The sequence below is a fragment of the Macrobrachium nipponense genome, chromosome 4 (assembly GCF_015104395.2).
Source record: "Macrobrachium nipponense isolate FS-2020 chromosome 4, ASM1510439v2, whole genome shotgun sequence".
Taxonomy (NCBI): Eukaryota; Metazoa; Arthropoda; class Malacostraca; order Decapoda; family Palaemonidae; genus Macrobrachium; species Macrobrachium nipponense.
In genome coordinates, this window is record NC_061100.1 from 124,814,157 (window position 1) to 124,842,137 (window position 27,981).

General features: G+C 35.5%; 1 protein-coding gene across 20 annotated transcripts in view; it reads right to left on the reverse strand.

The window, feature by feature from the left end:
- The window catches only part of LOC135211127 (neuroglian-like), a 318,561-nt gene that overhangs the window by 23,922 nt on the left and 266,658 nt on the right, over positions 1-27,981 (reverse strand). For 8 of the 20 annotated variants that reach the window (XM_064244263.1, XM_064244259.1, XM_064244264.1 and 5 more), the window contains exons 28-29: positions 10,644-10,667; positions 6,623-6,643 (exon numbers count right to left, since the gene is read on the reverse strand). The exons of 1 other annotated variant lie outside the window; for it this stretch is intronic. In XM_064244263.1, coding sequence (XP_064100333.1) covers positions 6,623-6,643; positions 10,644-10,667 — 45 coding nt within the window. Of the gene's footprint in view, positions 1-3,141; positions 6,377-6,622; positions 6,644-10,643; positions 10,668-27,981 lie in introns of those variants that run through there. 11 more of the 20 variants (XM_064244248.1, XM_064244252.1, XM_064244250.1 and 8 more) reach the window with 10 other exon arrangements.

The following is a 27,981-nucleotide window of genomic DNA, read 5'->3' on the forward strand; positions in this document are numbered from 1 at the left end:
GGATTTTCATTTAATGTACACTTAATCATATTATGCTGAGCAAAAAAAAGAGGTAAGTTAGGTGCAATAGAAATTAAATAAACCCTCTCCTAATACGCATATTCAAATGAAATCTTACATCATATTTTGTACAAAAGAATACAAGAAGATGTCTGCTGAATTTAAAGAGTATTATACAGCCTTTATTCTCCAGCTAACATCCTCTCAAGAGATCTTCCCTAATTAAAGCCTCTATATCTGAATAGCAGCGTTAAAACCTTTAGAGGCCTTTGGAAATTTTCTTATCACTGCCTATAAGGATGCGAAGTGGATTAAATGACGATCGTAATGCAGCATGTTTGCTACCTCACCCTAAGATGAATACCACATATAATTATATCTATATATACAATAATATTATATATTATATATATATAATATATATATTTATATAATAAATATAATATACGTATATATAATATATATAATATATATATATATATATATATTATATATATACATATATATATATATTAGATTATATAATATAAGTTAATTTTATTTATGTATGTAGTATTTTAGTTGAAAATATATTTTAGGTCAGGATACACTTAATTGTCATTGCACCTAACTTTTGTTTTCTAACTCAGAACATCAACAATACGTGCTTACAAGAGGGTTTACCTAAATAAATGACATTGTTCTACGTTTAAATTCAATGAAAACCCTTCTCTATAATTCATAACTAGATGTTTATTTGGAATTTTGAAACGGATTGGTTGCGTTTGTAAATTATTATTGGAACAAACAATTAAAGTAGATTTATATATTAATATTGCCCGTAAATCTTACAGCATAGTATTCATACAATGAACAATAGCTGGAAAAAACTGACATCAGAAATAAGCAGTAAAGGAAGGTGGTGGAATATAAATAGAAAAACACACGGAATAGAAAAAGTGAATATCCCTCTCGTTTTCACTTTAAATAAAAGTTGTGCACCCATCCTGATTCAGTTTTCTGGTACCATACTGTGAAATGAATGAGTGAAGACGATTCAGATGTATGATACTCTGCACGACCGGAAAGAGAGAGAGAACTTGCCTTAGATAATTGTCTATAGTTATGTATTCATCTGTACCGATAGTGTATCTAAGGGGGATGGTACATAGACAACCTGTTATTTCTACATTCAGCACACATAAGTATATGTGAAGGCGAAACATTTCTTGTCAACAAAACAGGAAATATAAGAAAATGTTACATCTCGGGATCTCGGGTGCTATTTTAGCCCTTTTCAACAACAATGCCCAAATATAACGTTAATTTTCTTTTTTTATGTACATGGAAGTATATATAGAAACTATATATATTAATTTAAAAATTAACTTTTAAATTCAAATTAACATATATTATTATTATTTATTAATTTTATATATTAATAATATTTATTTATTATATATATTATATATATTTTTTAAATATAATAGTTGTTATATTAGATTTGAAAACCCCTTCGTAATACAATGTAATATTATTATAAATACAATAATGTATATGTATAGAGTGATATAGACACAGATGTGTATAATATATATATAGATATATATATATATAGATATATGTATGTATACACACACACACACACACACACATATATATATATATATCATATATAGGTTAAAATAATATTTATATATATATATGTATACACACACGACACACACACACACATATATATATATATATATATATATAGTATTATATATATATATATTATATATATGTATGTAATGTATGTATGTATGTATGCACCTCTTCTACAACGCTCTGTCAGTCTGTTTATGGATATATTTTCATACATAACAGGATTCGCTGTCACGAGCTTGGGATAGTCAATATTTATAATATATAATACAGATAATATTGCATGAGGTTGGACTACCGTGCAAATACAGTGTATACATAAATTTTCTCATTATAACCTTTTCATCCATTAACATTGGCCTACTTTTACCTACTTCTGTAAAGATAATATAAATATGTGCAATTTACAAGCATTTGTATGTTGACACTAGGTACCCACACACACGCACAAACACACACTCACACATATATGTATATACACGCATGGAGGAAATGATATCCAAGTTTAAAATGTCGTGAACGTGGCGTGGCTAATAAATGTTTTGAGAGTTTTCGTCAAGTCCCAGTAAAAATTGTTTAGTAAAAGAGGAAATAATAATAATAATAATAATAATAATAATAATAATAATAATAATAATAATAATAATAATAATAATAATAATAATAAAAAGAAGAAGAAGAAGAAGAAGAAATTTTAGCATAACTTGTCCTCTTTCTGCATTTGGAAAGCATTAAGAAATTATGTTTAAAGGAATAAATGTTTTCCAGAACAAATTGAAACTTCTTGTGATGTCTCTGAAAGCATACATGTCTCATAACCTTGAAAAATGACTGAAAGATCACACGTTTCCTCAGTGTCATCAAACCACGACAGATGCCGCTGTCTAAGATTAATAAATACAGCTCAGTCTGAAGCTCAGCCATAGAAGCAGCGCTTGCGTGAAGGAGGTTGGCCTAACAATAACTTCCTTCCTTAAATGCTAAAAAGAGTATTCGTGCCCACAATACTACTCAAGTCTATAGTAGCAACGAGAGTTTAATGATGGGGATTTCAAAGCATCACAGCATCAAGAAAATTTTCAGTCATGAAAACAGCAAGTTTAGTGCATCCTCAACGCAATGTTTGGGCCTATTCTTTCAAGTGATGATATGTCATACACTATCACTTCAGATCCCGCAGAGATCTGCGGACTATTATGGGAGAGAGTCCAGTAAAATGAAACAGATAATAAGCTGTGATGAAGATCTTGAGGTGTTGTGAGAAAGGGAAGATGTGAACGGGATACCATCACTCTAGAAAGGTGCAGCAGATGAATCAGTGACTAAAAGTACTCAGGCAAGAGGTGCAGTAAGACGCTGTACATCAGGAGAAAGTTGCTCTATTGTATACAATGAATCAGAGCAGGCATCAGATTTTTAGCATTATAATCTTTACTAATGAGTAGCGAGTCGCATGCCACTGAACGTCTCTGATCCATAGACATGCAGGAAGGAAGATAATAGTGTACAGTGAAAATCAGATGTCTGCGCATAAAATAAGGACACTGGTAAGATATCATTCATGATGCAAGAGAGCAGGCCGCTGAAGTAGAACGTATCATATAATACATGTGCCATAATGTATTACTTGGAAGGGGGTTACCTGACTGGGAAAGCTTTACACCATCATGTCCTTGGCCAGGAATGTTACCAAGGACCTCAGCTGAGGGAGAGGGAGTATGTTTGGTGCCTTCTTGTGTGCCTTCGTCAGAATCAGATGTGCTCTCAGGCAGCAGCAGTCCTGTCTCTTCCTCTTCTTCAATAGAGCCCCCAGGTGGAATCTGGCCTTTTCTTGGTGAGTCATTATCCTTGTCTGCTTTGCCAACATCATAATATACTTCAGGATATTCCTTGTAATCAATTGGATCTGAATAAGCATCATAGTCAAAAGGTAATAGATAATCTTCTGGACTGATTGTTTCTAACAGGTCATTTTCAGGGGTCACTGCTTCATCAACAGTGCCACTGTCAATGACCTTCGGGGAATGAGGATGTATATCAGGTTTAGTTTCCCCTAGGGGTTGTTCCTTATCTGTGTCTCCAGCTGTGTCTTCTTCCCCTTCACCCTGGGAAATTTGATCTGTCAAGTCTTTTCCACCTTCATGACCCTCATCTTCATCATATGGAGTCCTATCTACCCCTCCAAGTAACCCATATTCAGAATCATCACCATCTTTATCTAAAGGTCTGTCTTCACTACCTGAACTTGATGAATCGGAGGTACTGTCATCATCACTATCCCCGATACTTTCAAAACCATCACTGTCACTCCCATCTTTGCCAGTTGGATCTCTGTAATCTTTATCCTTCACTTCAAAATAATCTCTATCCTCAAAGACTCCTACACCAGAACCATGAATTGTAATGTCCTCTTGTTCTTTCTTTTCATCTTCTACATCAGGATAAGCATTAACATCATGCTCCTCTCCAGTGCCTTTTGTATCTAAGTCAAAATTTATATCTTTGTCTTCCACATCACCATCTGTGTCAGTATAATCAAAAGGAGGAAAATGTCTTTCTTTTTCCTCAGGCTTAAAATCTTCATATAGATGTTCACCAGACTCTTTAGCCTTTAGATCAACTTCAGAGTAATCAAAACTGGTAGAACCTGACTCTTTTTCTTCTATCTCGGAGTAATCAAATGCAAGAATGCCGGACCCTTTGTCTTCAGGATCAGAATAATCATAAATGGGCCTGACAGGGTCTTTCTCTATATGCTCATAATCCTCATATTTGGGAATAATTGACTCAAGCTTTGTATGTGTGCCCTCTAAGTCATCATAAACAGATGTACCTCCTAGATCTTCATCTTCTGACCCAGAATCATCATATATGGAAGTATCATTTTCTTCATCTTTCTTTGTACCACTGGTATAATCATAAAAAGAGTTCTCCATATCATCATCTTCATAAACCGAATCTTTGTTTACCTTACTGTCATCATCATCTACAGTGTCACCAGAGACAGTAGATTCTGTAGTTTCATGCATTTGGTCCTCAGTTTTACTACCTGTTGAATCATCCTCACTTCTCTCAGTGCTGTCTTTGTCTTTATGTTTGTGGCCTTCTGTAACTGTTGGTCCAGCATCCAACTTATCTTCATCACCTTCATCATCTGTGGCATGCACGTCCTCACCTTCTCTGTTTTTAGTGCTAAAATAATCAATGTAATCTGGAGATTCTGGGCTTCCGTAGTCATCATATTCTGCGTAATCTTCATCCCATAAATTGTCAACCCTTTCGTCCCACTGTTCCCAGTATTCCTCACTGCCATCATTTTCTCGGTTCCAGAAATCATCACCTTTTCCTTCCCAGTAGTCCTCATCTTCTTTGTCTTCTGTATCTATATGACTTAATCCATCTCTTCCATTCGAAGTACCTTTCTCCTCTTCTGTTTCATCAGTGTTAGCTTCTTCACTGATAGTTCCATATTTTCTTTGGACTTCCTGAAGGGCATCAACAAACCCATTATTACTATCTGACTCTTCAGAGTGCTTATCATCTTCACTATGTAAATGGTGACCTTCCCCACGACCATTACCACTATAAGGAGATTCAGTATGTACTATTTCGTTCTGTTCAATATGGTGGGTTTTATTGTTGTTACTTTCTCTTGCCCATAAATCTTTCCATGTCTTGATTGCTGTAGTTAGGAAACTGCCCCATGCTGTGCTATCGTTTTCGTCTCCTTTATCAACTTTGTCAGACACTGGATGAACTGTGCTGCTAACATCTTTTCTCGAAAGTTCATTATCTTCATTTTCCACATGAGAATGTTTTCGATCAACAACATTTTGTCCTCTATCTTCCTCATCTATGGTAGAATAGTCATCATACCTTTCTCTATTCTCTTCTGTTGCAATAAATGTACTTTCTGTACTTTTGAGTGTACCCTCTATGAAATTATCATAATTTTCACTGATTTCTGAGAAAATAATTGGATCTTCTTCTTCAATAACAGTTTGATTATTACCAACTACAGCTAAATCAGTGCTCTGCCCTTCACTGAATCCTGTTTTCTCCTCTTCATATTCATCATATTCTTCATCTAACCCAGTTGGATAAGAATCTGAATTGATGTTGTTAGGTGAAAGGTTATGCATATCACTTTCTCTAAAGCCAGAACCTTCAAAGGCATCAATTTTAGAACTGATTGTTTCTTTGTTTTCTTGATCTTTGTCCGAATCTTCATCAGGCACGGGCATGGAAAGGCTTCCTTTATCTCCCTTCCAGTGAGGATCATAACTGATTTCTCGTTCCATTTCCTCATATTCTTTGACTTTCTCCGTCCCAGATGGAAGTGAGGAGAAGTCATTAGAACTCTCACTCCAGTCAGGGTAAATATCAGAGCCCTCTAAGGCTGTCGGATAATGATCATCAGGGGTGTATTCATAATCATAGTCAAAATCATCATAATTATGAGAATCATTCACTGGAAATTCTTCTGAGTCATAATGAAAATAGGCTGCCTCGGGAAAAGAAGGGTGTAAAGAAGTTAACTTAGCCTTGTCTGTTGTTTCAGAGTCTTCTTGAGCTGGTGTTAACAGCACTTCCCCTAGCGGGGAAAGAGTTGGGTAGTTCTGTCTGGATGTTTTTGTTATTTTTGAAATTGGTGTTGTTGTTGTCGTCTGACTCAAATGCACAGAGCAGTAAAGGTCGGAACCAGCATCTTCAGTGCATTCCGTTATCGCTGTAAAGCCTCCCTCTTGTTCTGCGTATACAAAGTAATCCAAAGTTATTTACTCTATATTACTCTATTAGCTTTGGTTAGGATGACTTTCTACCACACATTTTTAGAAGTACTGAGAAAATAAAGAGATATTACATAAAGACCAAAAGTGCTCCAGTTTTAGAAGCAAACAAAAGCTTGTGTATAAAAGTGCACAGACAACAAGGAAGAGATGTGACAGTGGGGGGTATCAAGTACAAAGGGCTAGCTGTACAAACAATACATTACCAGGGTGGGAGAATTCCTCTGCTTGGATTGCAAGAAACAACAAGAGTAAAAACGTTATACACAACATCAAATAGCCTTATATTTTAGATGCTCGAAAATTCACTCATTTAGAACTTTCATACATCATGCAATTAACACTGACAACACTATACACGCTCTTTCAACAACATGAGATCAGTAAACACCTAGAGATTATCAGACTGTTGAGTACTTCAAGAACAGTGACAGATTCTTTGACAGGGGGATGTGCAGTATTCATGGGCCAAAAGAGAGAACAATTCAAAATGTCAAGGTGGTTCCTTTTCTTCTTGTAAATCAGCTTCATTTCCTGAAAGAAAAAATTCTTGATGCATGCTGCGAGGGTGGAACGGTGCTCTAAGCTAAGGAGAGTGGCAGGTCCTTACCAGAATTAGCTGCTAAACGTGTTTTTGATCTCTTATAACCCCTGAATATTAGAAAGAAGCAAATTCTTAAGGTTGCTTGAGCATGAAGTGTGAAAGAGGGACACACGAGAAAAAGTAATGGTTTCCCTACTAATATTAACAAGATTATTACTACTTGGCTTTTTTCCATCTGTCCACCCGCCTATTGTGCTCGCACATGGTAACACTGCGTCCCAGGCTTTAAATAGTTATGCTGTGTGTAAGTTTTAGGTAAATAAAAGGATATCTGGGTGTACATTTGCTACTGAAAAGTGTTTTAATTATTTATTGTATGCGAATTACGCCGTTAATATTCGAAATAGGGTATTATTATTGCTGAATGTAAGCTGCCTTTTCGGGGTGGCGAATGGAACAGCCAGACACAGTGGCAGGAAAAGTGTTTCTCTCGCTGTTCACTACAGCAAGATGTCAACTTTATTGGACCACACCTACTCTGCTACTATGTTACGTGTTACTTCATTACACGTAAGTATATCAGCATATACTTTTAATTTTTTTTAATTGCGAGCACTTTTCCCTCCACTGCGTCTGGCTGTTCCATTCGCCACCCCGAAAAGGCAGCTTACATTCAACAATAATAACAATATTCTATTTCGAATATCAACGGCGTAATTCGCATACAGTAAACAATTGAAACACGTTTCAATTGCAAATGTACACCCAGATATCCTTTTATTTACCTAAAACTTTCACATAGCGTAACTATTTAAAGCCCGGGACGCAGTGTTACCATGCACGAACACCACAGGCGGGTGGATAGATGGAAAAAACCGAGTATAGATAATAGTATAGGGATAATTTCGCCATATGATGTTGCTATTGCTGTATGCATCTAAATAAGAAATTATGGTGAAATATACTGACAGGTTCTAATCTGAAAATAATTATTTCATTAGTATGTTTTCTTGCAGATACGTGCACTATTCTAAGACAGAAAGTTTCTCATGAAATGTTTTAAAACTGAAAATATTCAGTTTGACTGCACCATGTTCAGCGGAATTCGGGAATTACAGATAGTGTTTGCGGTTGTTGCAGTAAACATTCGTGAAACTATGTCTTTATTGGACGTGATACCTTACCTATTTTTTTTTTCAACCTAGTAGCAGGAAATATAAAAATGTAAAATGAGGCATGTGTATATTTTTGTTTTAAAGATGTCTTAAATCCTGATCTCAGCATACAAGAAAATAATTCATCCTTCTTGTGCATTTATTTCTGTATATACACACATAATTATGCTTATTATAAGCATTGTATACTTCAACTTGTTTCTATATATAGTATAAAAGTGCAGGCACTCATATCTCTTGATGACTTGCATATACTAGGTTTCTTTACCGCTGGCAAGAAGTTATTGTCTCTCTGTCGAGGACAAGTTCCGTCAAATTACATCAGTATTGTTCAGATTGTTAAAGTAAGGATGTGTGTGTTTAGGTACTGAATAACTTCTGATATTCTGAGGTGACACCTCTATTTGCAACGATTGTTAGTGACTATTTAATTATTAAGAAAATGGCAATTCACAGTGCAGAAATGACTAGACAGAAGAACAAGCAACACACCTTATTTGCTTTAATTGAGCTCAAGGAAAGAAGAGAAGGCTATCCAAAAACAGCCTATGGGGCTGTTACTGTAATGGAATTACTCCTTTATAAGGATCTTAATTCCTTCTCTTCAATATTCAGAGATCAGGTAACACGTAAGGCTTTATCACTAATATTCTACGAATTAGAATATTTTCCACAATTCGTACAAGTTCCATTTTCTATATCATAAATCGAATTACAGTTCTACTCGTAATAAGTAGAAATTTAATGTACATCTCGAGCAACAGCCGATGTTACCAGAAGTCAGTCGTCTTAGAGGCAAGTCCCAAAAAAGACACATCAAAGCTTATTATTGTTTAAGGGACTCTAATATAGGAAGGACAGTTGATTATTATCATCTAGCGGAGGAGTCATTATTTCAAAGTTTTCATATGCTTTTATACTGCGTGAGAATATGTTGACGCGCACAGATACAATCGGGTCAGTCGTTGAGCCGGAATGCACGAACACTTCAGAAGGAAGCTTTATAAACTGGCATTGTGTTTCAGACTGTACTTGTAGTATTTCCTGCATGACCGTCTTTTATAAGATAGATTCTGCAGAGAAATTCTCCTTTCGCCTTCAGAGCTTTTTCTGTATATCAGTATCATTATTCTGTTTAAGTGCCCCTAAAGTGCAATGCGCAGTAGAAAGTTCTTCCCTTCCTCTTAGGGCTGAGGAGCTTTCAAGTGTCGAGGTTTAATTGGAGACAAGATGCTTATCTCTAACTATCCGTGAACGAAAAGGCATAAGGAAATACAGCCTTCTAGAATTTCTGATGCCTCTGGATGGCTGCATTGTTCAATACTTTTGCTACCAGCTAGTTGTAGCAAAGCAGGCAGATCGTATTGTATCAGGTGGTCACAGTAGCCAAAACACCTATCACTGACTTCATGAGTGCAGAGTGAAAGGTACATTAAAAAGCAACGATATTTAAGATTGGACCCACAAATGGATGACACTGCGTAAAATCTATCTGCCTCTTGTCAAGAACCGGGCTTCTAACTATGGCCAGATGATTCATGACCTAGTAGTTTCCTCTGTCTCAGCTTTCATCTTCATCTGAAACCGTTAAAGGGAACGTGATATGAATTCTATCCCGCCCCCCCCCCCCCCCCCCCCCCCCCCCCCCCACCAAAAATAAAACGGGACATTGTTTTCGGTCCAGTTGACTGTAATACAATATCAAAGGCACAAAGATGAAGGTCAAGGGATGCGTCGTTAAACAGCAAGAACTCAAGGATCCGTGCCTACCCTAGCCAAAAGAATGAAAGGTGAAAGGGTCCCTCGTCCAAAGTTAAGGCGGGGTTTTGTCAGACTCATTTTTTTTCTTTTTTTTTTTTACAATTCCTTCCTTTAATGGACGCAAATTGAGAAAAAAATTAACTGAAGACGCTGAACGGTCGAGAAAGCAAGAAAATGGTCAAGTCTTACCCTTGATTACAAACTCAGCTTTTAAACGCTATTTAGAATTCCAAGGAAAAATCACTAAAGAAAATATTTCCGGTTCGGTTTTTGTTTTGTTGCATTTTCAAATTCTTTTTCCGTTAACTGGAAGGCAAAAGAAAATGAGAGGCGCGGGGAAGCAAGCGACTCCTTTTGTTATTCTGGGATTACATAAAGAAGACTTTCTTTCTTATGAAGATTTCGTATAATGGACACCTAGAAGAATACTGTCTCTTCCATTTTTATATATTTTTCTTCTTTGAAAAGGGAAACACAAAGGAATTTCCTGTATATATCCATGCAGGTAAAAGGATAAAATAACAAAGAAAAATGTTCTTAAGGTTAGACATGGAATTTTTGGATGGCCATGGAATTCAAGACTTACATTCCCCAGCCGTATGTTCTCAAGCACTTCTGTTTCTACTTAAGAAGGACCTGAGAAGAGATGAGCCGCTACCATAGATGTTACTTTTGTACTTATGACATTGTACTAAGATTCACTACGCCACTGAGAGAGCTAGAGGTGGACATAATTAAATTACTTACCGGCAGATGGATGTCGTTTTACTCCTTCAATGTAAGCATGGAAAGAATGAATTGACGTCAAGTTCAGCATTGCAAAGATAAATGAGATTAAGTTCACCTTAACCACTCGCCTGCTTTCAAGTGTCTCTGGTCAGATCTGCAGTTTTTATGTCAGGTCATGTTCGTCATGCAATTGTTCGCGAGATTAAAACCTTGCACGCTTTGATTGTAGGAACCGGTCGTCTTGATAACGATGGTTTCCACTCAGTATACGTCTGATTATCATGTCTAGATAATATCTCCCTAACATTCCTCAACGCGACGGTCAAAGGCGGCGTACTCATTCGAAATAACTAGAATCCACATATTTCGTTAATAGAATTTACCCACGTGTTCTGTGTAAACGATAATTCGACGTTGAGTTACCTTTCGAATAGAACAAGGTCAAAATAGGTTGATATTAATATCAACCTATTTTGTAGTTGTGTTTCTATGGAACAGCTCTTTTCTATAACAATAGTTTATTCGTGACGCTGGAGAGGAGATTACTAATCAAAATTATATTCAATCATACAGGAAATATGCAAATAACATTGACGTAATAACAAAGACGATGAAGGTCCCTGGATTTCCCGACAGCATGTTCAAGTTATTGTTATTTTATCAACTTATGAATTATTATAGGTACTACGCTGCTTAAACTTTCTAAGCTAGTAATAGGAATAAAAGCTATTTTTCACGCCAGCATTAGTTGTTCCTGTTCCCATGCGATGGCTGTTATGATAGTGGAACGGCTGTTCTCTAAATAAATAAATAAATAGAAAATAAAAGAATAATAAGTTGAAGCAAAAAATAAGAGAAATGAGCATTCTTCACTTCCTTATACCAGCTTACAACGGTGTAAATGTTTTCGTAGGGCCCTCATTATCGAAGATCAGAAAAGCATTAGTTGTAAAATGAGACCAATGGGAGCAGTGTTAGAAGATTATTTTCTTTATATAAAAATCTCATTCTTTTTACGGCAGCCTTTACGCTATCACCTCAAGAAGGCGAGCGGCAAAATATATCAACATACTGACGACGTCCCAAAGGTTCATTGGAAAGGTTAAACACCAGCAAGAAATTTCGACTTCAGTTTGAGTAATTCCTAGTACTTTGGATAAAACGATCAAGAATAGCAAGAATCGCGTCTTTTGTCCAGAGATCTTGAGCCTTATGATAAACGAAGTTCCTTAACTAGGCTTCGACATTCTCTCAGATTTATTTGAATTCTGTGGATTGAGATGACACATTCGTTGAAATTGTAGTAAGAAAGATATTGCTACTTTTGCTACTTAAGCTTCAATCCTTGATAAAGCAAATTTTCGCTGCCGTAGTGGTTTATCCCACTTGTTCTTTTGACCCTCCATTCTCTTGTTCTCATTGGACGTGAAAATCGACATGCCCATTAGTTGCCTCTTCCATTGAACTCTATACGACCACATCAGATGGGATGAATCGAAGTTAAAAATATGTAGATAATGAATCTAGGAGTGTAGAGCTTCACTGAACACACTTTGAGAAAGATTGACTTTCCTTGTGACATCTGGGTTTTCCCGTGACATAACCTTCCCTTCCCACGTCCTCTTCTCATATGATGCATTTTTTCAACTCAAGTTTGACGAGATGCTGCTATACGGCCTATAATGAGGCCTCTGTTTTTCCCTTTCTGCTATTTATTTAGCCATTTTTGTTGTTCACATTTTTAGCTCTTTTTTTACGATTATTCTCTTGGATATCTACAATCATTTGCAAAACGAGTCTTTACAACCCAGATATGATGCCTCGAGTCTATATAGTTGTCTCGGAATCGGGTCTTTATTTAAAGCTGCTGCAGAAGTAACTAAACATTCCGGTGTACTAGCGACTACATAGCCGACTACCCATTGCGGTATCGTACCTGCGCATTCGTTTTTGCTTTATGGGCAGTTAATAACCAAGAACTAGACGGTTAATGAGGAAATAACTTTGACTTGAAGATATGGCAAGATATATCCGAGAAGCTGCTGCTGAGGCGATAGGCCCATGCCAAGGCTTAAGGCCCAAATAAATTTTGGTGTTGCCATGTACGCCGCGCACTCCGTTATGCCGGTAAGCTGCTCACGAATGTGAAGTGTATACACTAAATACATATATACCTACATGCACACACACACACCCACACACACACACACACACATATATATATATATATATATATATATATATATATATATATATAGATATATATATATATAATGTAAGTCTGTATGAGGCTACATAAGACCTAGTAAAACATGGTAATTAACTAATGTTGAAACTAAAAAATTTATAAGGTTTTGTTTTCCTAAATGGATGGTATGTCAGGTACAGTTGCCGGAATTCTCACTGTATATGCTGTTGCTCTTTGGCACTCAAGGAAGTTCATTGGAAATAGAAAGAAATATGTTTCATCGTATCGACTCACCGAAGCAATCCCACAAGTATCAACAACAGCCAAACAATTTGGTAATAATGTGATGTCCATGTTTGAATGTGATCCCTCATGTCATTAGAAGCCAAAAACGGGAATTTCAAGAATGCAGTAATCTTCTAAGCACTGTCTCTCACCGAAAAATGCTCGTTATTGGAAAGTGAGAATGTGAAACCAGCGGGAATGTAAGACTAGCGCAGCTCGTACTGTCTACGGTTAAGTCTATTTCGGGAGAATGGTCGTAAAGGAAAAAAGAAAAGAAGGAAAAAAAAAACTGCGCCCGAGCCAACAGTTTCCCAGTTGTCTACTTAGAAAGTTTGTTTTTGTTTTTAAAGAAAAGCTTTCTCTTATTCAAAAGCGTTTGTATGTGTGGAAGCAACATCTTCAGTATCATCGGCGTTCATTTCTTTTACAACCGAAGAGAGCTTAAATTGCATCTTTATTTCTAGTTGTAAACGTTGCGTAGCGTAAAATCAATTGTCACGTTCCAATAATGTTGCCTGTTTTCTTGCCAGCTCTTCAGGAACGAAGAAAAAATTCCGGCAGGTACAAACTATCGAAAGCATAGAAGAGAGACGAAACCAAATTTTAGAGCAGAAACAATGATGAATATTCCTAGCGAGGAACCTTGATTTAGAATAGGTTCTAATCAGGGGCATATCTAAATCTTTTCATAAGCAAACTAATTCATTTGCATTTAGGTCCTATCTCTTCCCTTAATACTAAAATAAACACTTGGACCTAAATGACGTACAAACAACGAAAACAACAACACGACGAATCAGGTGGGTTCCGGAACAATGACAGCCAGACGCAGCTAAGAATAGTTGGTGCGATTAGAGAGTTCAATGTCTAGAAGCCTTTTTTTTATAGTGAAAAGACCGAGAACGACCTGGTTCAGGAAATATTGAGGAAAGAAGAGAATTCCACATTCTAACACATATTAGGGATAAATAGTAATTTTGGTGGACTTTAATTACCCATTTTATCAAGGAATTTTCCTGATTTTTCCTCTTAATTTTCATCTAAGTTATTATTATTATTATTATTATTATTATTATTATTATTATTATTATTATTATTATTATTATTATTATTATTATTATTATTATTCATAAAAATCTCATCATCGCATGAGTTACTAAAATGGCGAAGAAATCCAAATAATGTCAGTGTAAATCTTTATTGGAAATATAAAACGAGAACTTTTGAGATGCTACTCGATTCTCCTCAGTCTGCAGAGAATCGAGCAGGTCCTCAAAAGCTATCGATATATATATATATATATATATATATATATATATATATATATATATATATATATATACATATAAACATACACACACCGACATCATTGTGGATTCCTTCACCCTTATTATTTTATTATCATTATTATTATTCATTATTATTATTATTATTATTATTATTATTATTATTATTATTATTATTATTATTATTATTATTATTATTATTATTATTATTATTATTTAGTATTGAGATTGTGATCAGTGGAAACATAGCTATAAAATTCAGTATACAATCTGAACCTCAGTCACAAATCAAGATCGACAGTATAAGAATTTCTTTATATATATATATATATATATATATATATATATATATATATATATATATATATGTGTGTGTGTGTGTGTGTGTGTGTGTGTGTGTGTGTATGTGTATCCTTTTCTGAATATCTCGATATCAATAACTTTACGAGCACCGATTATTCGTAGTTTTCCTAACATTCTAAAATGAGCCGACTAATCCTGCAGCAATTAGCCCCTCATTCCAAACGCTCACACCAATTGCGTTGGTCTGTGACAGTTAAAAGCAGAGAGAGTTTCATTTTTTGCAAGAGAAGGACGTTAACCTTTTAAGCCCAGACAAACCGATCTGTATATATGAAAGATCAAAATGAAGAAAAAACAAAGCCATATGGAATCTTTATCGTAAGCGATGATTGAACTTCTAGCTTCGAAATTCTTGACAAAATCTAACTAACAATTAGCTAGAGAACATATGAATGTCAGCGGAGTAGACAAATACGGGATAAGGCGATTTTCAAGTTTCGAAGATAGGAAAATTTGCTGTTGAGTGCTCTGGTCAAAAAATTATCTTGGTATTATGACCCCACGCTTAATATGTAAAGCAGAAAGAAGTTGTAAGTAATGAATGTAAAAAGCTAAAGCATAAGAGAGAGAGAGAGAGAAGCATAATATATATATTTTCCGAAATAACAGAAGACCTTCCCCTCCGGATCGCACTTCATTCCTGCATCTCCACAGTAGTAACCCCCAAATCCCCTGGCCATTTCCGTTCATTTCCTCCTGTTCGTCCATTTCACATCTCATATGGCAGAAGAAGTGGAAGACGAAGAGGTGGAAGAGAAGCAGGAGAAAAGGGAGTAAAGAAAGAGAAGAAGAACACGAAGGAGGGCTGGCACATAAATCTTCTATACCATAATGAAAAGATCAGATCTGAGTGCACGCTTTTGCTTTCTTCCACAAAGCTTCGCATAGTTTCGCCACCTTTCGGTCTGTTTGGCCCAGCGTTCCGTAAAGAAAAGCACAAAGTCGAGAATTAAGAGAGTCAGCACTCGAGTTTATTTTCGAATAAAGTTCCTGTTTGTAATTACTGCCTTGAAATATGACGTCACAAATTTCTTACTTGCTTGTTGGTAAATGAACCTGGATGGGATAAAAATGGAGTTGGAGCCGACTTTACTGGCGATATGGTCAGAGTACGAAACAAGAAACTATCCAAATAATAAAAACATTATTTTTTTTCGGTGATTACTATTTATTTATTCATTTTTGGTGGGCAGGAAGTATGTTAGTGGTGAAGTGTTGCGCAGACAAATTTGAAATGGTTTCGGATTCTTTCTTTATTCATTATAAACGCATTCTCAGAAGTAACAAGGTAAAAGGGCCATGAACCACAAAATTCACTTTCGATTGGTGTTGATATAAATCTCAGATAATTTTTTATTTTGCTTTATAGCCTTAATCGAACATTTTTTTTGAGATATCGTAGAATTATTTTATAGACTATAAATAATCTGGACTTATATCTTGAGAAATATTAATTTGTCAATTGTGAGGTAGCAATGACCATGAGGAAAAATCATGAACATTATTCTTTTTTATTATTAATGAGTGTGTGCAGTCACGAAACACATACACACGTATGCATATACATATACGCATGTTTTAATTATTTATAGACATACATACATACATACATATATGTATATGTATACGCTTATATTTACATACATATATAGGCACATTAATATATATATATATATATACATATATATATATATATATATTATATATATATATTATATATATATATATATATATGCGTAAACGGAGCATTATTCGCGCACTTCTTACCGTCAAGGTACTCCTCCGTGATCTAATTTTCCTCAGCTTGAAAAGGGTTTAGGCGCCACGACAGAAAAGGTCGATTCGATGGAAATGGAGTGATCGCCCGAGTACCCGAAAACCCAGGACGAAAGCGAACCCATGGGATGGGCTTCATTTTTTATTTATTCTAAAACATTCTAGAATTGAAATCCAATTCTCCTTAGTAATTCATAAAAAATTGCAAGATAAATTATGGATTCGGTATTGATGGAAATGATTACTGAATAAGGTTGCCATTACATGTTCGTTGCAAATTAGTCCTTAAAAATGTCTCACAGTAATAACGCAGTGTTGTTGATTTTGTAATTCTGATGATTAATCTCCTCGTCCTCAAACTGCCAGTATTTTTGTTGACAAGAGTCTCCTCATACGCCTTCGGAAAGGAATGAGAACAACGTCAAGTTTCTTCCTTTGCAGCGATATCTTTGACAATGCCTCGTGGTGCACATGTTCTTCGCTTCCCTAAATATCTTAAGAAAAGTAAGTCCTCGCGAGCTTACTGAATTCCCAGAGGGGGTTGCCAACGACCGCTATCCACCGTCATCAGCCCTCCGTGCTAGCTGCTGGAGGAAGAGTTTGAACAATCTTGTTTGTTTCGTGGTTACTTCGGCTTTCACTTGACCTTTGGGTTTAGTGTTAGTTAGCGAGAGACTAGAAAGATAAGGCAGGAACTATCTATTAAGCCATACTATTAAAAACAGTCCCTCATTTTAAGAATAAAATATTAATTCATCTGAAATATATATTCATTTTAGTTTATTTCAGCGAGAAGCGTCATGCAACATCATCAACCGCTGAGATTTTTGAAAGGATAAGCTTACAAGGAATAACAATTACCACCAATAAGAAGCATAATGCAATAACATCATTAACACGAATAGAAACTAGCAACATGACCATGGGAATTATGGGTAAAAGAACGCATTAAAGTTAACATTCAGAGATGAATTACTGGTACGAACCCTAATCACTAAAAAGGGAAAAAAAGACTACCAGTTATTTTCATGCGGCTACAGCAACAAAGGTTTATATCAGGCTTAGTATGGTTTTATTTCTTATAAACTCGTATCTCCTTGCTTGAGAAATATAGTCGATCTTAAATCTGTTGGCTGAAGCGTCAACCACAAGCTCTGAGCCAAAAAAGAACTGGGCTTCGTCGACCCAGGCAAGAGATCGATCGTTTTCCAGTTATTCGGACCAAGCCCACACAACACAGGAGATCACCTGTCAAATAATGCCTTCAAGGTTCCCTCACTTCATAGGCACTATCGATTTCTTAAAGTAATGATTACACGAATGCTCTGAATTTTAAGGCTCTCTCTCTCTCTTCTCTCCTCACTCTCTCTCTCTCTCGTCTCTCTCTCTCAATCTAATATAATATTATATTATATAATATTATATATTATATTAGTATAATAATATATATAATATCTTATTATAATATATATATATATATAATACATATATGTTATATCGTACATATAACTATATATATACTATATCCATATATAGATGGATATATATATATATAATATATATATATTATATATATGTGTGTGTGTGTGTGTGCGTGTGTGTGTGTGTGTGATTGTGTGTGTATCTGCAGATACATGTATGATGGATGTTGCTATATGTACGTATATATTCTTACGAACAGGTATTTCTTTATTAGTCTGTTTTATTTTTCGGTTCTAACTGCTCTCTCTCTCTCTCTCTCTCTCTCTCTCTCTCTCTCTCTCTCTCTCGTTAAATCGAATGATAGGACAAGTCTCGAGCCGGCCTTATTAAAGTGGGGAAAACATCGCCCTGCCAACTGTTTTGAAATTTCTTTTAATGATGACACATTCGTACCACAAAATTTAATTCGTTTCGTGGATCATATCGAGCCCTGCTTTTTTACTCTTTAATTCTTTGCTTAATGTAAATTTGATTTTCAAAAGTAACAGAGGTATTGGAACCGTTTCCTTTTCATGCTCAACGACTTCCTCCACCCTCTTTAACTGGTCTTGGATCATTATTTTACTAAAGAACCTCTCATGCTCTCATTATGTACTATTTTTTTTTATTTCACAAACGCTAATTATCGAAAGATCTCTTCTGTATGGAACATGCTGAGTCACGGATGTTTATAAGAGATAAACATTCTTGCTTTAGACGATTAATTTACTGAAGATTTTCCTTTTCAAAATAATTTTCGCGGGAGTGTGTGTTTGTGATTCTATTTTACTCTCTTCGGTAAACAATCAGGTGAGACGAACTTTGTCAGTTTAAACTACTTAACATTACCGTCAGATGTTTTTTCTAGTCATACTTCACTATGTTTATTATGTTGCCGACCACGTTCCATAACACTTCACTCTTGCATAATGTCTGACGAAGAGAGAGTAAAAAAGAAATGCTTAAAAATGCAGCAGACACCTACATCCTCAGATAATTTGGAGTGCTGCAACTGGGCGTAATCATAGTTCATGCCTTAATCTGCAGACGCCGAGGAGATAAAATATTGCTCCCTTTCTTTCTGTGTACGTATGTGTTTGTGTGTTTTAGTCAGTGTGTGTGTGAGTGGAAGTTCTCTGCAGAGGGATTCATCCAAAATTCAGCAACAGTGTGAATGATGCAGTGACGATTGTGTCATTTTTTTAACTGGCTGCAACCCTTGTTATGATAAACCGATATATATATATATATATATATATATATAATATATATATATATATATATATATATATATATATATATATATATAATTGAAAACAAGAGAGAGAGAGAGAGAGAGAACAGTGAATTGTATCTTTAAGAATTCTCACCCAAGTATCGGAGCCGGGGACCTAAGGTTACCGATCAAAGAAGTCGCGAAAATGTTCCCTTTCGCCACACTAAGCTATAGGCAACTGGCAGCCGGCGCCAGCGGTATCGTCGGTAACCCGGCGGTGGGGGCGCTTCACGCCTCCACATATAGGGCCTGGCCACCGTTACATCCATGCTTCTCTCTCTCTCTCTCTCTCTCTCTCTCTCTCTGTCTCTCTCTCTTTAACTTAATAAATATTTGGGAACAATCGTTAGTTTTTATAATTCTCAATCTCTATCAATCTCTCTCTCTCTCTCTCTCTCTCTCTCTCTCTCTCTCGTTTCTTTCTCGTCTCTCTCTCTCTCTCTCTCCGCTCTCTCTAAACTTTAACTAAATATTTGGGAACAATCGTTGTTTTAGTTTTTATAATTCTCTCTCTCCTCTCTATCTCTCTCTCTCTCTCTCTCTCTCTCTCTCTCTCTTTAACTTAATAAACATTTGGGAACAATTATTAGTTTTATATAATCCTTCTCTCTCTCTCTCTCTCTCTCATAAAGAATGCTCAAACGTTTGCACAGGTGTAAACTTAGACCCTCTTTCTCTCTCTCTTTAAATAAGAATTCAGGGACTTTAACAAAGGTGTATATAGCACGCACACGCTCTCCCTCTCTCACTTAAGTAAAATCTAACATATCTGATATATGCCATTTATATATATATATATATATATATATATATATATTATATATATATATATATATTTGTGTTATGTAGTGTAGAAAATAGTATAGTATATATATATATATATATATATATATATATTTGTGTATGTAGTGTAGAAAATATATATATATAGATATACATATATATATATATATATATATATATATATATATATATATATACATATATATATATATATTATATATATATATATATATATTGTGTGTGTGTGTGTGTGTGTGTGTGCAGTGTAGAAAATAGAGAGATACATACATAAATATATCTCGGATAATTAATTTTTATAATAAATAATTTATTTGATTAATTTTGAGACAAGAAGACCTACGCCCTCTCTCTCTCTCTCTCTCTCTCTCTCTCTCTCTCTCTCTCTCTCAACACGTACCACGCTTAAAACTGATTCAGTTTCCCTCTCGCACGCGAGCAGGCAATTTGACAGGGGTTATGAAATTACATGCTGTCTAAACCAGAGTGATTACAAATACCCCTACAGGGAAAGGGATAATGTAAGAAACCGGTGCCCTCAAGAGGTACTTTAAAGAGGACAAAAATAGGTCTTGGTACAGAGGAGGATGGTCATATTTTGCCCTCCCTGACCTCATCGCTCTGATTCTTCTCATCCGCCTCTCTCCTGTACTCCTTTACCACGTAGGCCACACCCTCCCGCCCTCCATCCCTCCTCTCCCTCGTCCTTGGCATCGTCATGGTCTAAGCATGAGGCCACGAGCGAATATATACTCTAGGTACTGGTGCCTCTGTCCGACCACACCAAGCGCACGGCATGAAAGTACGTACATACGGGACCAGGAGTACGCATTTATACACCTGTGCAGGGTCAATACACCTGCAATTTTACCAGAAGGCTGAGGAAACAAAATGAGTTGAAAAATCATTCCAGCCGAGCATGCGCAGGCCATACGCAACAATAAGCACCTTTGATGGAAGAATTTCATAATTGATCCCGCTGAAAAGTATATAGACAATAACCGATTCCCGATTGCAGTTGTATGTCCGTTCGGTTTCTTCGTTCCCCTTTCCGCGTGAACAGAGGAATTCGGTGGAAACGGGCAACCGAGTCTATAGCTTTAAAGAACTCGACGAAAATAAAGCTGTGCAAACGCCTACTGTCATATCTGCCTTGGCTGGATATCGGAAATAAAAAAAGAAGCAGAAGAAAAAAAAAAGGATACGAGCTAATTGTTCACTGCTTTTAAGAGAATGCAATATTTTTTTTTTTATTAAAGGAGTAGTATTTTTCCGTAACAGGCTTCTTAGATATATTGGAGTGTCATCCTAACGTCACCTGTCAGGTCCTGTGTTGCATAAAGATGAACGATGAACGTTGCTGCTGTTTAAGAGGGGTAAACAGTGAGCGCACTTTTGTGTGTGTATGTGTGTGTGTGTGTGTGCGTGTGTGTGTGAGTGTGTGCCTGAGTCACAGCAGACGACATTCTCAACGTTGGCAAGATTGGGCATTACCTGCCACGAGGTAGTTGCGAGAGACGACGAGGGAGGAAGAATGAGATTTTGTATTTTTAGTCACTATAACGGGATTCTTTTCATGAGAGCATAAGAAAATGTGAAAGCTAGACAGTGAGAAAGGGTTACTTCAGGTACCGAGTGGTAATGGACATTGAATGAATATAAACCGCGATAAAAAAAAGACTGAAGTAAATAGTGAGTCATTGGATGCTTCCACCAAACTGAAAACATTATCAGCGAGTGAATCGCTAAATATTTCAGCGGTAAAGTAATTTATTCTTTGACATCCTTCTCGAAGTCTGGCCGTTACGCAACGGAGGTTGCAGCTCCCGAATGCTGTTGTGAGTTAAATAGTTAGGAGGCAGTGTCACATCGCGTGTAGTGATGTCAACAATTAATTTTAAGCCTTCAGGTTTGTTTCGTCCTTGCATCATCATTCGACGCTCGGGTAGTTTATTGTTACAGCAGATATTGAAGAAGTCCTGTTGTTTCAGATGTTTGTATTAGTTTTTCATATGCCCATTTTACCCTGGCAGAGACTAATCATAGCCAGCTTAATGCTGACCGCATTGCAAAATTAACCATATCGTTTAGGCTTAAATTGATAATGTCTACGGTTATACATCGTATCGTTTCATTATTGCTCTCTATTTTTAGAACTGGAAAATCATTTGGATGCAAAACTGTTGTCACACACATAAAAGGATTTTGCAATTGTTAATAAAAGTCAGCAAAATTATTTCTGAGAATTTAGCGCGAACATCTTCTTTTACTTGAATGATTTTCGTAAGTTCGAGAAAAATGATCACCGATATTACCTTCCACAAAATGGAAATAATCTTAAAAGAATTCAGCGTGAAGTAGAATCTTAGCAATATTTCATTCTCAGAAAATGACCCTGTCATGAAATAAATGATCCAAGAATGAGTTTCTCTCGTTGTTGATTTAATATCTCTTTTAGTTTTCTATTTCCGGGAGAACCTTTATGAAAAATAGGAATTGCATTTATAAGTTTCTCGCGCACAACAAATTAATGTCTAAGCAATAATAATACAAATTTCCTCTTGCATGCTGGTAATTTATCTCAAAGCTTCTGACAGTGTAATGACTCTTTTTCATTCGTTTACGAAGGCTCTAACGAAAAGATCTCATGCCATTCATAGCTACTTGAAAATCATTGGCTACCTTCAGAAATCCTGACATAGTAACCCTTTTCGTTTGCTCCTTGTCCATATCGTTTGCTCCACTGATTGGATCCTTATGAAATAGCCTATTCGTTCTCTCTTTTACATACATAAGACTCGACGAGATAGCATCTCTCTCTCTCTCTCTCTCTCTCTCTCTCTCTCTCTCTCTCTCTCTCTCTCTCTCTTTTAGGTAGTCTTGATGATATCCATTTTAACTCTTTCCCCAGGGTGTTGCGGTCACCCATGTTTGTTTGCTCATTTTTCAGAGATCTTGAAGAGATAGCCTCACTAGGTAATTTCTTTGCAGAGGTCGAGATGACCTTCTTCTGGCAACCAAAAAAAAAAAAAAACGCTGGTCTGGGCCTAGCTCACGTACCACTTGTCTCTCCTCTCGTGTCCATTTTTCTTTAACGTTCCTAACAACACAGCCCATCGTCTTTCTTTATGTTAGGAGCCTTTTATGAAATACTTCCACTCATTCTACTCTCTCTGGATGCCCAGATAAGATCGCTCCTCTCGTTCAACCCTTCGCGGATTTCCTAATGGAATACCTCTCTCTTTCTCTCCTTTTCGAACGCTCGCACGAGATTCTCACTCTCTGCTTTTGATGCACTGATGGGACAGCTTCCCTTGTTCTTCAGTACTTTGCCGACTTCCTAACGAAATAGTCTTCTCATCCTTCTTCCGTTTCAGGAGGACCTGACGAATAGCCCCACCCATCCAGGCTCTTAAAAAATATCAATTCTCGTTCAGTCCTTTTTGAGTTCCTTACGATATAGATGAAACAAATAACTTTTTTATTCTTATAGAGGGACCTGGCAGAAGAAGACTTATCACACTATACTTTTTGGAGATCCGATTAAATAGCCCTCACATACGTTTGTTTTAGAATCTACCTCAGCGATTGCGATGCCAGCTTAGTAAATGTAATTTGTGGAATTTGTTGCTGAAGGTGAACTGACTGATTTTAATATCACAAGTAGCTGCAAAACGGGCCTTGACTGAGATAGATAAATTATTGCTATACTGCAGACGCTCCGCATTTCGAAAATACTCAACTCATACAAAATTTAGAAACCTTTGCTGAAATGCTTCAATTTTTGGTCGGTGCTCACACTTCTTTAGTAATTAACACTGAAGATTTAGTTTATTCCTCAATACGGGTTGTTATCTCTTTGTGAGTTACCGCTTAAGTTACTTACTGATTTTTATAAATCTATTGTTTTGCTTCATACATCGCTAGGTTTGTCTAAATTCGAGTTAATTATATTAATCACTGAATTACCTTATCTCTCAAAATTCCAGATTGTTTCCATTTTTATGAGACGTCGGTTATTTATTTTTAAACAGATCAGCATGATTTAAATCATCGCTCTTCTTTTCCATTCTCCACTCATGAACACCCTTACCCCTTTACCGGTGTGTTTGCTTGCCATTCCCTCCTCTGCTAGTTTTAGCAGGACGTGCCTGCCCGCTGCATCGGAAATTGCCGCATACAAATAATGCCAAACAACGCTCTCGGATGGCTATTGACACAGCTACCGAGTCGCCATCAGCTAGCTCCCTGCATGCCCAGGCGAGCCAATAGCTTGGGAGTTACTCAGTATTTGACGTCCTCGACAAACACTCCACCAGGAGTGGTCGTTCTGACGGACACGTGAAGCGCTTGGAGGTCCTTCCCTCAAATATTCATCGATCATAAGATTTTGGGGTTGCGTTTCCCCGAGTGGTTTATTATTAGGTAGATGGTCTGTTGCATGGCCGTAGGTTTATTATGGGAATGCGTCGACTTCCAGTTACAAAAAAGAAAAAAAGAAAAAAAAAACGATGACATGAACGTCAGCAAGACAGCAATAACAACTGCATCGCCAATAACGGATATAATAACGGCGAGAATAATTTGATCATTAAAATCAATAATAATGATGACTGGGACTTACGAGAGACACGGATCCTCTTAAGAGCAGAATTGTGAGGCATTTGGGTTCACATACTTCAAAAAGCTAAAGCAAATAATGGCCGAGATATCTCTTAACAGGTAAATCTTTTGAGCATTTTTTGCAACAAAAAAGAAGCTTTTCGTCACCGAGGCTAACAGTGTATGGCGTACTAAAATAGACACAGTGAGCCCTCGCATGTGGCGTACACATGTTTTTAGGAAGTCGGCCCTTCACGAGAGGGTATTCACGCTCTCGCACGCACGTAAACACACACACACAGCAATTATAGAATTTATATAAAAATAGGAAAAAAATACCTGTGATTGTAAGTTCACATTTTACGGTAAATTCCATGAGTAAATGCTTGGTATGGCAAGAGGCAATGTCCATCGATAACTTATTAAATATATGAGACTTTCTATAAACCATCAGATTCCTAAGATTACCCAAATACATACACCTTGATTTAGATGTGCACATGACGTTTTGACTCGTATACATAAAGATTTAGATGCAAATAATCCTCTTTAGCAAAACCGACTGCACCCTCTCTGTCAAATTCACTCTTGCATACATTGCCAACTGACAAAATTCTGAATGTAAATCTAAATTATAAATAAAAGTAACAAATAAGTAAACTCATGTACGTGACTAGTCAGGACAAAATATTCGTTCAAAATTCTCGTTTTCTTTCCAGTATTTTTGAGATCATTGTGTCTTGACTCTCCTGATTTTTTTCAATAAAAATTAGAGATTATTCGAAACTCCAGCAAGACGTTGTGCTGTCCGATTCGCAATGTAGACTGAAAACACTGGAATTACTGAGAGCACAATTTCTTTGGACTCCTTCATTATCTGTGACTGAACAACTTGGAAAACAATCAATTTAAATGTAATGTTCTTATAAAAACAGACCCCAACATAATAGCAACATAGATTACAGAATCCATGCTGGATTCATTTTACGTTGCTCAGAGAGCGATGAATTTGATAACTGAATAAACATATTTAAATATTCAAATATAACTGACCAAAGTTTGTTTTTCAACCTGACAGGCAAGTAACTTAGGACTGACTGGTTTCTGGTTTCCACATTAGTATAGAAACAAGATGTAATAATATTCTCTATAAACGTTATGGAACCTACAGTGTCATTCCAGCTATTTAGATATCTGAAGGAGATTTAGAAGAGTAACAATATATTACCTTTAGAATGTCACTAGCAAGCAATCCTTGTTCATGTTTTATGCCATTTCCTTTGCTAATCCAGTACTAGAATTATCCTAGGACAGTTGTTCTTATATTGAAGTCTAATCACAAACATAATGACCGTCTTAGTAATGAGCAATTTTTTTTAGTGTAAAGCCAATTCATCCATGTAATAATCTTTTACGATTACATACAGCATACTTGTTAATAACCTAATGACGAAAGGTTTTGCATTTCGTTGAGGCATGTTACTTCTGGCTATATGAAAATATGTATGTGTGTATGTGTATGCATCATATATATATATATATATATATATATATATATATATATATATATATATATATATATATATTAAGTAGCTGGTAGCCTACATCATATATTTATAGAAAAATGTAAAATTGTAAATAAGAAAGTACAGCAACCAACCCAACAGCTACGCAAACACTTGCAATGGGAAGTGCTTCAAGCATAATTTGGCGTTAATAATTATACATTAATCATTACAATATAGGAGCTGTTCTATTTTATTAATTCTTAGGTTTATAATTTTGCTATCCTTTCTGGTACTAGTCTAATGCCCGTTGAAACTGTCTTCTCTTTAACTCACTTTGGCGCTGTTTGATAAACTATTGCGGATAAGAGAATCGCTCAGACGAAAACCATTGGTGATTACTACGTAATGGTAAACTCCATAATATATATATATATATATATATATATATATATATATATATATAGTATATACGTATGTATATATATATATATATATATATATATATATATATATATATATATATATTAAGCTACAAATATCCTTTAATATCTAATTTGTTCTACCTCGGAATTAACATATTTTCATATATGTTAACCGAAGGGGAATTTTTTAGTTGGTGATTGTTTCGTTATTTCGTGGGTTCAAACCAGCGCACAGAGGAGAAATCAGGACTTCAGTAAAGTTACCGACTCGGCCAACTTGTCGGTAACGTCGCTGAAGTCCTGATTTCTCCCATGTACGATGGGTAGAATCCACAAGATGACGAAATTATTATCAACTTAAAAATTCCCATTCGGTTAACTTACATGAAAATCTACTAATTCCGAGGTAAAGCGAATAGGATAATATAGGACATTTGTAGCTTACTAAATGTATATGAATCACGGTGATGTGATAAAAATTAAAAATTCTCTGATATATGCTGTTTATATATAAATATATATATATATATATATATATATATATATATATATATATATATATATATATATATATACACACATATATATATATATATATATATATATATATATATATATATATATATATAGTAGGATCCACAGTAATGATCTTATTTATAAAGACGAAATATGTACTGAGCTTCAAGCTTTCATTCAACCTTCTGTAGACTTGATCAATGAACTGACTTTAATGATCAAGTCGACAAAGGGCAAACGAAAATTATCAGCTCTGTATATTTTTTTTTTTTTTTACAAATCCATTTCGTCTTTATATAATTAAGATTATTTCTATGAATCCTACTGTAGATAACTGAGAACCACGATTCTTTGATTTTATGTTTAATATATGTATATATATATACTTATATAGTATATATCTATATATAATTATATATATTATATATATATATATTAATTTTTTTTAAAAATTAATTATAATATGTATATATATATATATTATTATTTATATATACTTATAATATTTTATATATATATATATATATATATGTATGTGTATATGTATAGTATATATATACATATATATATAGATATATATATATAATATATAATATATATATATATATATATAATCTGTGTGTATTTATATAAAATGACGGTAATGCCATCTGATGAGAGTAAAAAACCACAATCGTTATCTTATGAGAATGATGACTTATCATACAGGTACCTTCTTATTGTCTTCGACCACTATAACTTTTTTTTTTTTTATATATATATATACATGATTCTTTTACCTTCATTTGCGCTGAAGCATGATCTGCTAACTTTCGTCTCACGTAGAGAACTCGAGAGGCGCTCCTGAGTAGAATACTTGTCAAGAGAATTAC